Genomic DNA, 13,355 nt, shown 5'->3' on the forward strand with positions numbered 1-13,355 from the left:
CCATGACACTCGAGAAGCAGCGAAAGCAGCTGAAAAAGCTGCGGAACTTGAAAGGCGAATAGGTATTACTCAACGTCTTTTTAACTTTATTGCTATTTATTTTTGTGACTTCGAACTAATTCATGTCTTCTACCACAGCTGAACTATCTCCTCCCCCAGAGCCATTCGACCCAATGGCCGACCCAGAGACAAAGAAAACAATAGAGATTATTAATATGGTCGAAGCTATTGTAGACGAAGTCGTTACCAAATTGCTGACCGAAGCTGCAGATAAAGTTTTGAAGGAAGAAGAGTAACTATTGTAAAAACATTTCTAGAATATTATTGTAACATTTGCTGAACTATGCTTATAATATTTGGTACTTGAATGTAACATATGAATTCTTTGTAATTCAGTTCTTTGCGATGCATGAAACTTTATGTACATACCGTTTTTGAGCCTTCGGCGAAAAAACACCTTCCCTTCTTTTCATGCTTCGTAAAGAAAAGCTTTTATGCTTCGTAAGAATCATCCATTCTTTGTAAAACATCAATGCTTCGTAAACAATAGATCCCTTTTTTCTGCATCAGAAGTGATGAAGCTGTGATTCTCGGCTTACTTTGTGCCTTGGCGTCTTTTCATTTTTTGTAAAGCATTGCCCGAAAATTGGCCGTATTTTAAATTGATGTCATTAATGTGATATGATGTATGATGTAATGCTATGCGATATGATGCCATGAATGATGGTAATGCATCGTGCAAATGAATGCGCAAACACACACATCCGAAGCTTCATCCACAACCTTCATTCCCTAAGGAATGTCTGAAATCTCTTTGCCGTTTACTTTTTGGCTGCACCGTTTATTTTTCGGTGTAAGTTCTGCATTCCCTAAGGAACGTCTTTTGAACTTCTTTGCCTTCTATTTCGGCGGTATTCGCGTTGACTTTTCGCGCTTCGCCTTATATTTCGGCGGTACCAGCGTTGACTTTTCGCTGTAAGCTCTGCATTCCCTAGGGAACGACTTTTGAGCAGAATACTTACGCTGCGCTCCCTTAGGAACGACTTTCTGTAACCTCAGTAAAACTTTTAATGCGATTTTTAGCTCTACATTCTTGAAGGAATATCTCTTTGTAGCTTCGACATTCTCGTAAGTCTGTGACGAAAGTATATTTTATTTTGGCATAAACGAAGCTAGTACAGAGAATTAAAAAAATAGTAAGAAAACTAGGTTTACATTGATTGTTCCTTATTAAAAAGAAAACGACAGTGAATGTAAAATTGTGCCAAAGGAATGATATCTCTCAATATATATGTTTTGATTCTGGCACAGTGTTGTTAACTGTGCGAGCTTCGGACCCCTCCCTGAAATCTCGCTGCTGATGGGTCTGTCGGCTCCCTTCTGGCTGCTGACCTCGTGAGTAGGCAGGCTGTAGTGGCGGCGGAGGAGGAAGCTGTGGCCAAGAAACTTGTGGCTGACTAGCCGAAGCAACAGAAGCTGCGGGATGATTACCCACATATTCTGGTATGTAGGGTGAATGACACGAAGCAGTGCGCAGGACCTGCTTCGGCTGATTTTTCTGGGCTTCAGCTTCTGCAATTTCTTTTTGCTTTTGGATGGTGATTTGACACGTTCTTGTATTGTGGCCCTTGTCTTCTCCACAAAATAGGCAGTAGATTTTCCTGGGCTGGTCCCCATATCTTCCTCCGAAGCCCCTGGCGCCTCTACATCTTGGAGCTGGCGGCCGGAAAGAGCTTTGTTGTTGTCATGAAGCTTGTGAAGAATACTGTGGTCTCTGCTGTTGACTTCCTCTATCATCACTCTAGATGGAGTTGTGAATGGACCTGACATGCCTCAGGTGAATTCTTCCTCCGAAGCCCCTGGTCATTTCAGAGAACCTATATGCTTCCTCCCTTCTTTGGCGGAAGTCATTGTCGGCCCGGATGTACTCGTCCATCTTCTGAAGCAGCTTCTCCAGAGTCTGTGGAGGCTTTCTGGCGAAATACTGAGTAGTAGGTCCTGGACGAAGGCCCTTAATCATGGCTTCAACAACAATTTCATTAGGCACTGTAGGCGCTTGTGCCCTGAGATGCAAGAACCTTCGGACATATGTCTGGAGGTACTCCTCATGATCTTGTGTGCACTGAAACAAGGCCTGAGCTGTGACTGGCTTCGTCTGGAAGCCTTGGAAACTTGTCACCAGCATATCCTTGAGCTTCTGCCACGAAGTGATGGTCCCTGGCCGAAGAGAAAAATACCATGTTTGGGCCACATTCCGAACTGCCATGACGAAAGACTAGGCCATGACAGCTGCATTGCCTCCGTATGAAGATATAGTTGCTTCATAACTCATCAAAAACTGCTTCGGGTCTGAATGCCCATCATACATGGGAAGCTGAGGTGGCTTGTATGATGGGGGCCATGGGATAGCATGTAGTTCTGCTGCCAAGGAGAAGCATCATCAAAAGTAAAGGAATCATGATTAAAATCATCATACCATCCATCGTTGTTGAACAAGCCTTCTTGATGAAGCTCCCTGTGTTGGGGCCTTCGATCTTGTTCGTCTTGAACAAGATGGCGTACTTCTTCGGTGGCTTCGTCGATCTGCCTCTAAAGAACAGCCAGTCGGGCCATCTTCTCCTTCTTCCTTTGCACTTGCTGGTGGATAATCTCCATGTTTCTGATTTCTTGGTCCAACTCCTCCTCCTGGAGTGTTGGACTACTGGCCTTCCTCTTCTGGCTTCAGGCCTCTCAAAGAGAAAGGGTCTCCTGATTCGGGTCGAGTGGCTGCAGTGCGGCAGCCCCTGTCGCTGAAGCTTTCTTCTGTGGCATGACGAAGGTCAGTGCTTGCCGAAGGTGGTCAAAAACAGAGTTCACCGGAGGTGGGCGCCAATGTTGGGGACTTGCTCTCAAATGCTATAAATTGAGAACAAGACAACACCAAAACAAGTTATTTGTTAATGCCCTTCGTCCTTCGAAGCATTATTTCCCTAAGGATATAATGATCTTCGGACAAAGGTCACGAAGGACATACCTTCATCATCTCATCATACATATATGTATTAATATTAGCAACGAATGGAGCATGTAAAGCATAAGAAACAATGTAAACAATAATATTATCATATATATTTCTCAGTATATGATTGTAAGTTAACATAAGGACAATATTGAATAATATTTGGTACCTTCGGCTTGATAGAAAACAAAGGTACGAGCGTGACGCAAAAGCAAATGCCAAGTCAACGTGAACAGTACGGGAGTACTGTTCATCTATTTATAGGCACATGACACAGCCTGTGAGAAATTACATTCATGCCCTTTACATTTATTATTAACTTATGTACGACTCTATGAGGACTAGATAGCCTTTTCCTCTTTAAGTCGGTTCCTTTTTCCGCCATTTGGCCGAAGCTTTCTTGCACATAGCTTTGGGATTGACTCGACCTTCGTCCCGATCATGCTTTCCGTATTATACATGCTTTTAGCCCGAGTCCGAAGGTACCTATTTACATGTCACACTTGGAAAATATTGTTAAATCACATTTTTGAGGACCTTCGGAGGACGAAGGCCCCCAACACCTTGACCCACCGAAGGAGTTCATCGGTAGGGAGGGCTGCTGAAGCCATCCAGGAGCTCTCCACAGAGGCCTCGGGCATCATCTTGTCAAGGTGGAGCCGATGCTCAGTCAGCGGCAGCACCCTCTGCCGGTGGAACATAGCAACGACCCCGGCTGCAGTAAGGCCACAAACCCAGAGCCTCTGCAGGGTATCTAGCAGCGGCTTCAGGTGGGTCTGGAGCTCCCGCGGCAGGCCCCACCTCCAGCGCTCCTCTACTCTGAAAATGACACGGTGCGTGAATGTTGGCAGCCACCCATCATCGTTGTGAAGGTAAAGGCACCAAATCTGCCACCCCTTGTTCGACAAGGTGAGGGTGGTAGGGATGTATAGCTGCGCTCAGTCTGAGCGCAGCGGAGCGTGCAGCCACCGGCCTGAACGACATGACACACCTTCTTCACATCGGTGGAGAGGTAGAAAGGCTCCGCCCGAAACAAGTGAAGCAATAAGTCTCAATAAGGCTCGATCCCCAGGAATCCCTTGTAGACAGTGGCAAAGATGGCCGCCTAGACAATGGAGTTGGGGTTGAAATTGTGGAGCTCCATCGCATAGTAGTGCGGGAGCGCCCGCATGAAGCGGCTCGCCGGCACTCCGAACCCCCTCTCATGGAGGGAGGTGAAGTTAACCACATATCCCGCGAGCGAGGCCGGATCTTGCTCGTCTCCCTGCGCAATCCACTCCGGCTATGGCCCATGGAAATGGGGGCGGAGCAGCCCGACATCCACCAACGCCTGCAAGTCGTCGTCGGTTACGTAGGAGATCAGCCACGGGTCGCGGGGAGGAAGCACGTTCACTTTCTCGGCCATCACAGCTGGCGAAAAAGACCGAGGGATAACATGAAAGCTTTTTGTGGCTAAGAGAAAGGGTGGCTAGGGCAGGAAAACAGGAGCAGAAAGTAAAGAACTGAAGTGATCGTCTCGAACGAATTTATAGGGGTAGGGGAGTCACCAAGTCTTGGGCCAAGCTGAGAACGGGCTAGGACGCTTCGAATTCCTCCAATGCGGGCGGCAATAGTCGGCCTGCGGGCAGACGCGTCTCATCGCATTTAATGCTCGCCCCTCCTGTCAGCTGACATCAGGCACGAAGCGCCGACCCGCATTACACATCGAAAGGTGCGTCCTTCCCTCTTTCCCACCTTTTCTGTCTCCTTGCATGTAACGGGAAAAAGCGCCCCCACCTCGGGCGTCCTTCCTCAAGGAAAAAAGTGAATACTGTTCAGGGATTCGAAGGTCAGGCCCTCGTCAGGGTTTGGAAGATGGCCTCAAGACGACTGGTCTATGGGCCCTTTACTGATCAGGGGTTCGAAGGTTGGCCCCTCAGAAGGGTATTAGAACTACCCTAGAACGTAGAGCCTGGGATGACTATGGGTATGCATGTGAATGGCCAAAGGCTTGAGCTACGATCCTGAGATACTACAAGACATATCCGAGACCCCTGGGAGCGATTGTGACGGTATCCCATCGAAGGGAGGCAATAGAGCCCTCGGACCCCGTCGAACGGGACCGAGACTAGGCGAATCACCCATAGGTACTTTTGGGGTGCGTCTCCGGACCACTAGCCGACTCCCATCAAATGGAGCTTGGGCCTCCGCTCGGATTACCCGTTAACAGCTCAACAGAAATGGCATGTTCATTGCCCATCGAGGGTGGCTTGACGCATTCACCCTCTTCCTCCTCACGAAGAGGCGTATAAATAAAAGAAGTCAAGGTACTCCTTGATCGACCTTTTGCCCTTCGTGAAGCCTCGAGAGCTACCCTTGCAAACTCACACTACAACAAAATTATGGGAAGCTCCAACAAACTGATACAGAGCGCCAGGGGACTCTCTCCACACCCAAGCCATGACCAGGTGACAAACAGAGCCCACCACACCAGAAAGGGTAAAAATTAAGCCCCCGAAGGAGTCTACCACTCCTTTGGGACCTCGGGGGCTACACCCGACGGGTGCGCTCGTGCGCACCCATCAGAAACTGGACCTTCCACTCCTCAAAAAATCACACCCACGCAGAAGTAGTAGAGCCTCCGTGCAAGTACCAAAGTACTTTCATGGAAGGTTTCGGGGCTACTGTCGGGTGTGATAATTAGGAGTACCCAAATTACGCCCCTAAAACACGCTGAGGAAAGGTTAATTGCTCAGACGTAATCCCCAAATACGAAAGGCAGGTCACCTCCTCATCTAAGGCCCACCACGAGGGTCTTCCCCATAAGAACGCCATCATAACCGAGACCACTCCCCGAGGGCCCTCTAAAATCTCTGCCTCGGGTAAGTCTCTGCCTCGCCCGAGGGCACCTCGCCTTGAAACCGCCATGTCCGTCTCGCCCGAGCTTGTCTTAGACGAGGAGGACAAAGCGCACCTGAAGGCCAGTGGGGAACACTCGCATTTAATGCGCATACCTACCCTGCACGATGACATAGGAGCATAGTGGCAAAAAGACAACAGTCACGTCTAGGCGCAACAACATGATTACACATGCGCCACTATGCATGCACGCTGCCTGCCATCTCTGGACGGGACACCTAATACGACAGAAGAACAGACCGGGCCACGGGCGCAAAACTCTGTCCCGCCCGATGTCGGGCTTGCCCTCGGACACCATCTCCACCTCGCCTGACGATGGGCTTGCCCTCGGGCACCGTCTCCATCTCGCCCGAGTATGGCCTCGGCTACTTGCTCCACCGCGAATCCTGCAGACAACCACTCTATCAACTGTGGCGCGCGTCAGGAAGAACATGACCGTCTCCTCAGGAAGACTTCCGCCTCGCCCGAGTTTGGCTCTATCCTCGATATCTGCACCCAACATCACCCAACACAGGGGCATTGACGCATCCAGTAAACAAACTTTTACCCATACCGAGGCCCTTTTACAACCACTACGGTATGGACATCCCCTCCCCTAAGGGCTCGGGCATATGGCCAACCCCTCGGCCTCGGCTCTCTTCAGGAAAATAGCAGGCTCAAGTCAACAATGCAGTGCAAGGTCATGTCACCCACAGGACACCAAGACATCTACCTTGGGAGCGCGACGACCCCCAACTCAACAGCATCCATTCCCTAGGTGTATAAATAGGGCAGTCACGACTCCTCCAAGGGGCAGGTGAAATACTTGGTAGTTTTACCTTGCCTTTCAGTATTAGCACTTGCCTCAATCAGTTCTTGGGACTTGAGGACTACCCCTCTCCCGATGTGCTTGTAATCCCTATTGCAAGCACCTTAGTGCGAGTAATAGAAGCTTCTCCCCCCTCTGTTGGAAGTAGGGCCTCACATTGCCTGAACCAGGATAAATCGCTTGTGTCAACTCGCACACCATCTAGATTCTAGGCACGCGATATCATTTTACTAGTTGGTTAGGACCATTAGTCCAAACACTGACAACTCTCTTCTTAGGGACCACGACTTGAATCCTGGTAGTTTTTTTATATTTCACTTACGCGCGAGGAATGCTCGCTACACACCTAAAGAGGGGGGACACACTCGCTGCACGTGTAAAGAGGGGGACAATGACACACGATGAAACTTGTGCTTTATATCAGTAAGGATGGACCGTCTCATTTGGAGTTCGAATAAATAATATGAATGTTAGAAGATTTTTCGCGTTGAATTTGCAATAGAACCGGTCAGACCGATTTGAACCAGCCAAACCTGTTTGCCAACAAGCATGTTGGTTTGGTTGCCTGCTTAGCTTCCTAGCCCCCTAGAAATCGCCAAGCCAGTTTGGGACTGGGCTAGGCTAGTTTTCTGTCCTATTCTATTCCGAACCGAATGATTTTAAGCTAGTTTAGATCTATTTTTGGTGTGGGAAACTTGGATGTTACAATTTGGATATCTTCCCCCAGCCTTATCTATGTACCTCCTATTTGGAGTTACATTCTGTAAACGGTACTGTTTGCAGTGCAAAACAATACAAAACACTGTGTTTTGCATGGTCTGTTGCCCACAAGCTTAAGCTATAACTAGGATCGTGTATAGTAGATTGTGTATATGACCGTGCAAAACACTAATTTATACTATAGATTATACTATTTACAGAGTGGAGTTTGAAATAATAGACGAGGATAAATAAGTTGTGGGAGATAGCCCTATAGATAATATGAAGACCAAACAAAAAAATTAGACAGAAACTTTTACCTCTTTGTCGGGGATGAGATCCTCGGTCCCTATGGCCCATCGGTCAAAGAGCGCACTAGGGAAAGGCCTCTAGCAACTGGGCCCTGCTGGTTAGCCGGAGGAGATAGGAACGACTACCCTGAGACACCCACCCCCGGACGAACCTCGCGGCACTGAGCCCAAGGTCGGGTGTGGTGGAACCTGACAGGGGGCTGGGCGCGTCGAAGCGAAACTACTCGAGTGGATGTTGTGCCTGGCCCGAGACCGACTCGTCATAAGTGACCGACTACATTAACTACGCCTGGCGATGAGTCGTGGCAGAGGCACCGGCCCACTTCCCACTCATGACTGACGAACCCCTCAGACTGCGACACATTTATTGCCCATGCACTCTAGGCCTACGACGCACTCATGGTCTATCGGGACTAGGCTTGAGTGTGCAGAACGCTGGCAGGGCGCTATGATGCCCGCGCCACCCGCCATAGAGAATACATGACAATCGGACGACCACGAGACCAACGAGCACGCGTGGCTTCACCATGGTAGAACGTTTGGTTTACCACTGGTGCCCGACCCCTTCCTCGACCTATAAAAGGAAGAGGTTAGTCCCCGGACCAAAGGATCTCGGGCAGACAGATGCACGCACAAGGACGGACCTAGACGAGAAGACGCCCAGAAGGACCGACGAATAGGAGTACGCACCGACGATAACCCAGAGACCGGAGCCCCGCCATCAAGCCAAGACTTAGCTAGGACTCCACTCTGTCACCCTTAGCTCCACCTCTACCATGATAAGAGACTTGGGAAACTCTCCTCCCTCTCTCGCCCGCTTGTAACTCCTACTACGTGCTTTGATCTTCAATGGTGTCGGTTAGCGCAAGCCGCCGATGACTGGAAGTAGAAACATCCTGTCCGAACCAATATAAATCTTACGTCCACCGTGTATACCGTCCGAACACCGGAACACACACAATCAGTGGCGGTCCCAGCTGCTACGCTTAGGATGTGCCGAAAAAATATCAAAAAAAAAAAAGAAACAAAAAATAGTTATCAATAAGACTCGAACCTTGACTCACAATATCAAAAAATAATACTTACACCACTATGTTAACTACCCTTATATGATTTTAGGGTGTGCCGTTCATTATATGGACCATCCACTAGGTCCACCATGCATATAATAAATTACTTGTCGGAGAGATGTTTGAAACATCCACCGTCTTCAAAATTGAGCGTAGATACTGTACCTGCAGAGCATCGTGACATTGCTTGCCACTTAAGTAAAAAAAAAGAACAAAGCTCCTTTAGTTTTGCTAAAAGGGAAACCTGAGAGATCCGCCCGAAATTGGAAGAGGACAAAACAGAGACGGAGGAACAGACAAAGCTAGCGTCACCGTCAAAGTAGAGAGGAGCCCCATTAGTCATTACCACGAATCATTTTTTTGTGGCTTTGTGAGTGGTCGGTACTCGGTAGCTAAGATCATCTTTTGTGCTAATCTTGCACTAATCACCATCATAGTTTGAGCATTTCACTATCTCATCAGCCATCGACCACCACGCCGTGTCAGTTCTTCAAAAAAGCTTCTCCTAGACCCCTAGCCCACTCTCTCCCTCTTCATGCAGTCGTGTTGCAGTGCATCATCAGCCTTTGTTCAGTCATGACCACGAGACGAGAGACAGCACCACACGCAGACGCAGAGGCAGGTCCTTTCACATGCCCACGACGCACAGCCTTTACCACCGCTGCTCTGCTCCCCTCAAAGCCAAGGCCAGTAGAAACCAGCCCAGCTTGCTCTCTCTGCTCTTCCCCCTCACACTTCTCCCTCGCTCATCACTCATAGTCACACAGTCACACTACAGAGCCCAGAGCCCTAGTGTCCTCCCCTCCCCTCCCCATGGCCCCTCACCGCCTCCTCCAGCTTCTACTGCTCCTCGCCGCCGCCATGACCACCGCCCGGTCCCAGACCCAGTCACCAGCCGCCGCGCCATCCACCTCACCCTCCTCTACCGCCGCCGCCGCCCCAAGCCCCTCATCCTCCTCCTCCCCGCCGCCCTCCAAGGACACCCACATCTCCACCTCGCCCGCCGCGTCCCCGTCCTCGTCCCACGCCGGCGCCAAGCTCACCTCCCCGGCCGCCTCCCCCGCGCCCACCCACTCCCCGACCCCACCGACGCCACCGCCGTCTCCGCCCACCCCAGCCCCCACCAGCTCCTCGCCGCCGCCCGCATTGCCGCCCCCGGCCGCGGCGCCGGCGCCGGCGCCCGTGGGCGCGAGCGCCCCTCCGCCCGCCGCGTCCTCCCCGCCGGTCCCAGCGCCGACGCTCGCCCCCGCGCCGTCGTCGTCCCCTCCGGCCCCGGCGCCCGTCCTCGCGGCGCCCGCGCCCGCGCCCAGCAAGAAGCCGACGCCGACGAAGAAGAAGCACGCGCCAGCACCGCTCGCGGCCGCGTCCCCGGCCACCGGCACCGGCACCGGCGTGGGCCTCGCCCCCGGCCCTGGCCCCTCCACCGCCGACATGATGGTACGTGACCCACTGGCACTGCGCTCCACCTCTCTCCGTACCACGTACTGTAGTAGCTAGAGCAGAGCAGCCGGGGCAGGCTAGCCGCACTACGCTTGCATTGCACACGTGTTGGGACCGCAGCCGTCGGGTATTCCGAACCCAGGCGCATTTGATCCCACCACCACTACCGGGCAGGCGGGCACAGTCGCACAGGCAAGCATGCAGGCAGTCAGTGAGTCAGGCACCGGCCAGCGGGCGCGGAGACCGAGGCACTCGCGCTGCTGACGCGCGGGACCCCGCGCGTCAGCGAGAGGCAGGCATGCGTGTCGGGTCAAAGCACGGGAGGCTGGCCGGCGAACCCGGTCGAGCTGCGGGCCCCGCGCACGCGTACCCGTGCGGACAGCACTCCTACTCGATGCTTCGTGGGCCGGGCCCTGGTGGAGGAGAAGTAGCCGTTCGCGGGGCGTGGGTCTGGGATTCTGGGTACGGCCGCGCCTACTGTACGTAGGCGCACCAATAATTTCCGCCGTGTACTGCCCCCTGCCCCTGTTGCTTTGCTTCGTTCGTTCGTCGGCTTGTGCGTTCAACTGCGTGGTTATAAATGCACTTTTGACTGGCCTGCGGGCCCCATCTTTTTGCAGAGCGGAGCGGCGCGGGGCTGCGGCGGGTGGGCGGCGACGGCGACGGCGGCGCTGGTTCTTCTGGCCGCGTCGCTGACGGTGGGTCCGATGGTGGCGTGATGGATGGTAGAGCCACCTGTCAGGGTCGAGAGAGTGGTGGGTTGATGTGATGGGATCTGCATGGGTAGTACGTGCATTGGTTCAAACACGCTGTATTTTGTGCTACTGCCGCACGTCACGTTATTATTCTCTGCGTGGAGTTGACGCCCAGAATATATAGTACCACCACTATTATATTTTGTTTGCTATTGTACAACATTTTCATGCTTGATTACTTCTACCGTGCCTATGATGGTCATTTGCTTCTGTCCTTTTTTTTTCTTTCTTTTGCTCTCCTATATGCTCGGCACACTTCCGTGTGGGTGGGCGCGGGGGCGTGGTCGGGCCCGCATGCACGCAGTGACTCCAATCGTAAGCCCTATAATTTGCTTTAGCTACTCGGTCAATTTGTTGTTCAGGACCCAAACTAAAGGTTAGCCTATGCTGTAGATGCAGAACATTTCTTTTTCCATGTTCATCCATTCGTAAGCATTCAAATCTAACTCAACAACTGCATATGATTTTGTTCGTTATTGCAAATATATTTTTCAACCGATTCAATTGCAAACAGTTTTTTTCTTGTTTTAGGCCCTATATTTCAATTTGTTTTTGTGTATAAAACTCTATTGAAGTTGCTTTTAAGGGCTATTTTGGGAGCTCTATTTTTCCAATGGATTTTTTTATTTTTCCAATGAAAATTAGTTATTTTTTCCTTGCAAAAGTAGGAATAGCTGAAAAAAAATTGAAGTTCGAAAACTCGTACCTTGCCGCCGATTCAACGTTGTAAGAACAAGGGAATTAAATCCGCGCAGTTAGGACAACCACTAGTGCCGAATCCAAGCCTCTGCAGTTAAAAATTCGATGGCATTCCTCTGCTATCCATGAGGTTTTGTCCTGTGTTGCGTGTACAGGCTACAGTCTTGGAAGCCGCCAGCCCGCCACCGCCGCTGTGGTTAGAGCCGGTCAAATCCTGCTCTGTTTTGTTTGAGATGGACCGTTCAGATTCTACAAACCGTGGTTTAGTAATACCATGCTTTCGTAACTGTCTGTAACACAAATGCTGTAGTTTTCTTTTACAGCACCGAAACAAGGATGCGGGAGCAAGACGCGGACGTTGCGAGGAAAACTGTGGTCCGGACTTAGGTACTAGGGATACATATCGAGCTAGCTCGATTCGGATGGACCGATCTCTAGCTGATTCGTTAAGGTAATGAGTTGAATCGACCGGCGAATGAACTTAAATCTCTGGTGCCCATCTATGTTGTGGCCTGCACTAGCCATATCCTAATGTGAACCGTGACATGTACAACAGAATACAACATAAATATAAGGACATACGATTCCATATAGGAACCATTTCCATTGTTTCCAAAAAAAACATACCCCAAACTCTGAAACATGATTTCAACTTATTCAGATTTAAGACTGCAACACACTAAAATTATTCAGAATGATCTGGTGGAGCAGCACACTAAAATTTGAGACTGCATTTTGACAGATACGAGACTCCATTTTGATAGATAATGATACTGCATTTTCAGACTGTATTTTTACAGAAACTAGAACAAAACCATAGGTAGTAGTGCTAAAACAAAACACATGAAACTAAGCACATTGTTTGTCTAAAAAAAATAGTTAACTACTTGTATGCTTTCAACGAAGGCCTTCGAGTTCGTGGTAGAACTAGAACCTCGTGTGTGTATGATTCTGGCTCCGATCTTCGTTGGACCAAAACACGGTGAGCTGAGCCTATGGTGATGCCTTCCGCATCTGCGACACCCAGCCTTGGATGGCACGCTCGTCTTCTGGAGCTCCCCCGTTTTCTCCCACTGTGACCAGCACTAGCTCCTCGAAGGCAAAGGTTCTCTTTAGCGGGAAGGCGAGCAGCTGGAGCTGGAACCTCGTCCCTCTTGAGGCCCTTCCTCTTCCGAATGTCTAAAAAAACGGGACTAACATGTTTTTCAGTGTAACATAAACTAATATAGAAGGCTTCAACTTTAGTATGAAAACATGCGTGATATTAAGATACAACCCGAGAGCAGGATGAATGGGCGCCGAAGTTGTGGCCGAAAAAGCTTCAGCTTAGCACAATGACGAAGGTGGAAGATGGAACCGACCTAAAGGAGAAAAGACTACCTAACCCTTGATAGCTTGCCTCATTATTAACAGTAGAAGTCAGGGACATGAATGTAATTTTGTTTGGGCTACGTCCCGTGCCTATAAATAGATGAACAATAACATCGTACTGTTCACACTATCCTAGAATCACTCTTGCGTCACTCGCATCTTTACCTTTTGACGAGCCGAAGATATTAATGTAACGTGAATATTACGAATATTTACTCATGAAGAAGAAGAATATAAATGATTTATTGATATTCCATTATTATTTATATTCTTTTATATTTCTTTTATATTCATTTATAATTGTTT

At 49.9% G+C, this 13,355-nt stretch overlaps 1 protein-coding gene across 1 annotated transcript; it reads left to right on the forward strand.

The window, feature by feature from the left end:
• The first annotated feature begins 9,244 nt into the window (after positions 1-9,244).
• Positions 9,245-11,189, forward strand: LOC103640486 (vegetative cell wall protein gp1). Its single transcript, XM_008663091.4, has 2 exons — positions 9,245-10,221; positions 10,845-11,189. The coding sequence occupies exons 1-2, from the start codon at positions 9,598-9,600 to the stop codon at positions 10,941-10,943; spliced, it is 723 nt and encodes a 240-aa protein (XP_008661313.1). The 5' UTR covers positions 9,245-9,597; the 3' UTR covers positions 10,944-11,189.
• The last annotated feature ends 2,166 nt before the right edge of the window (positions 11,190-13,355 follow it).

Source organism: Zea mays, chromosome 1 (genome assembly GCF_902167145.1).
Source record: "Zea mays cultivar B73 chromosome 1, Zm-B73-REFERENCE-NAM-5.0, whole genome shotgun sequence".
NCBI classification, from domain to species: Eukaryota; Viridiplantae; Streptophyta; class Magnoliopsida; order Poales; family Poaceae; genus Zea; species Zea mays.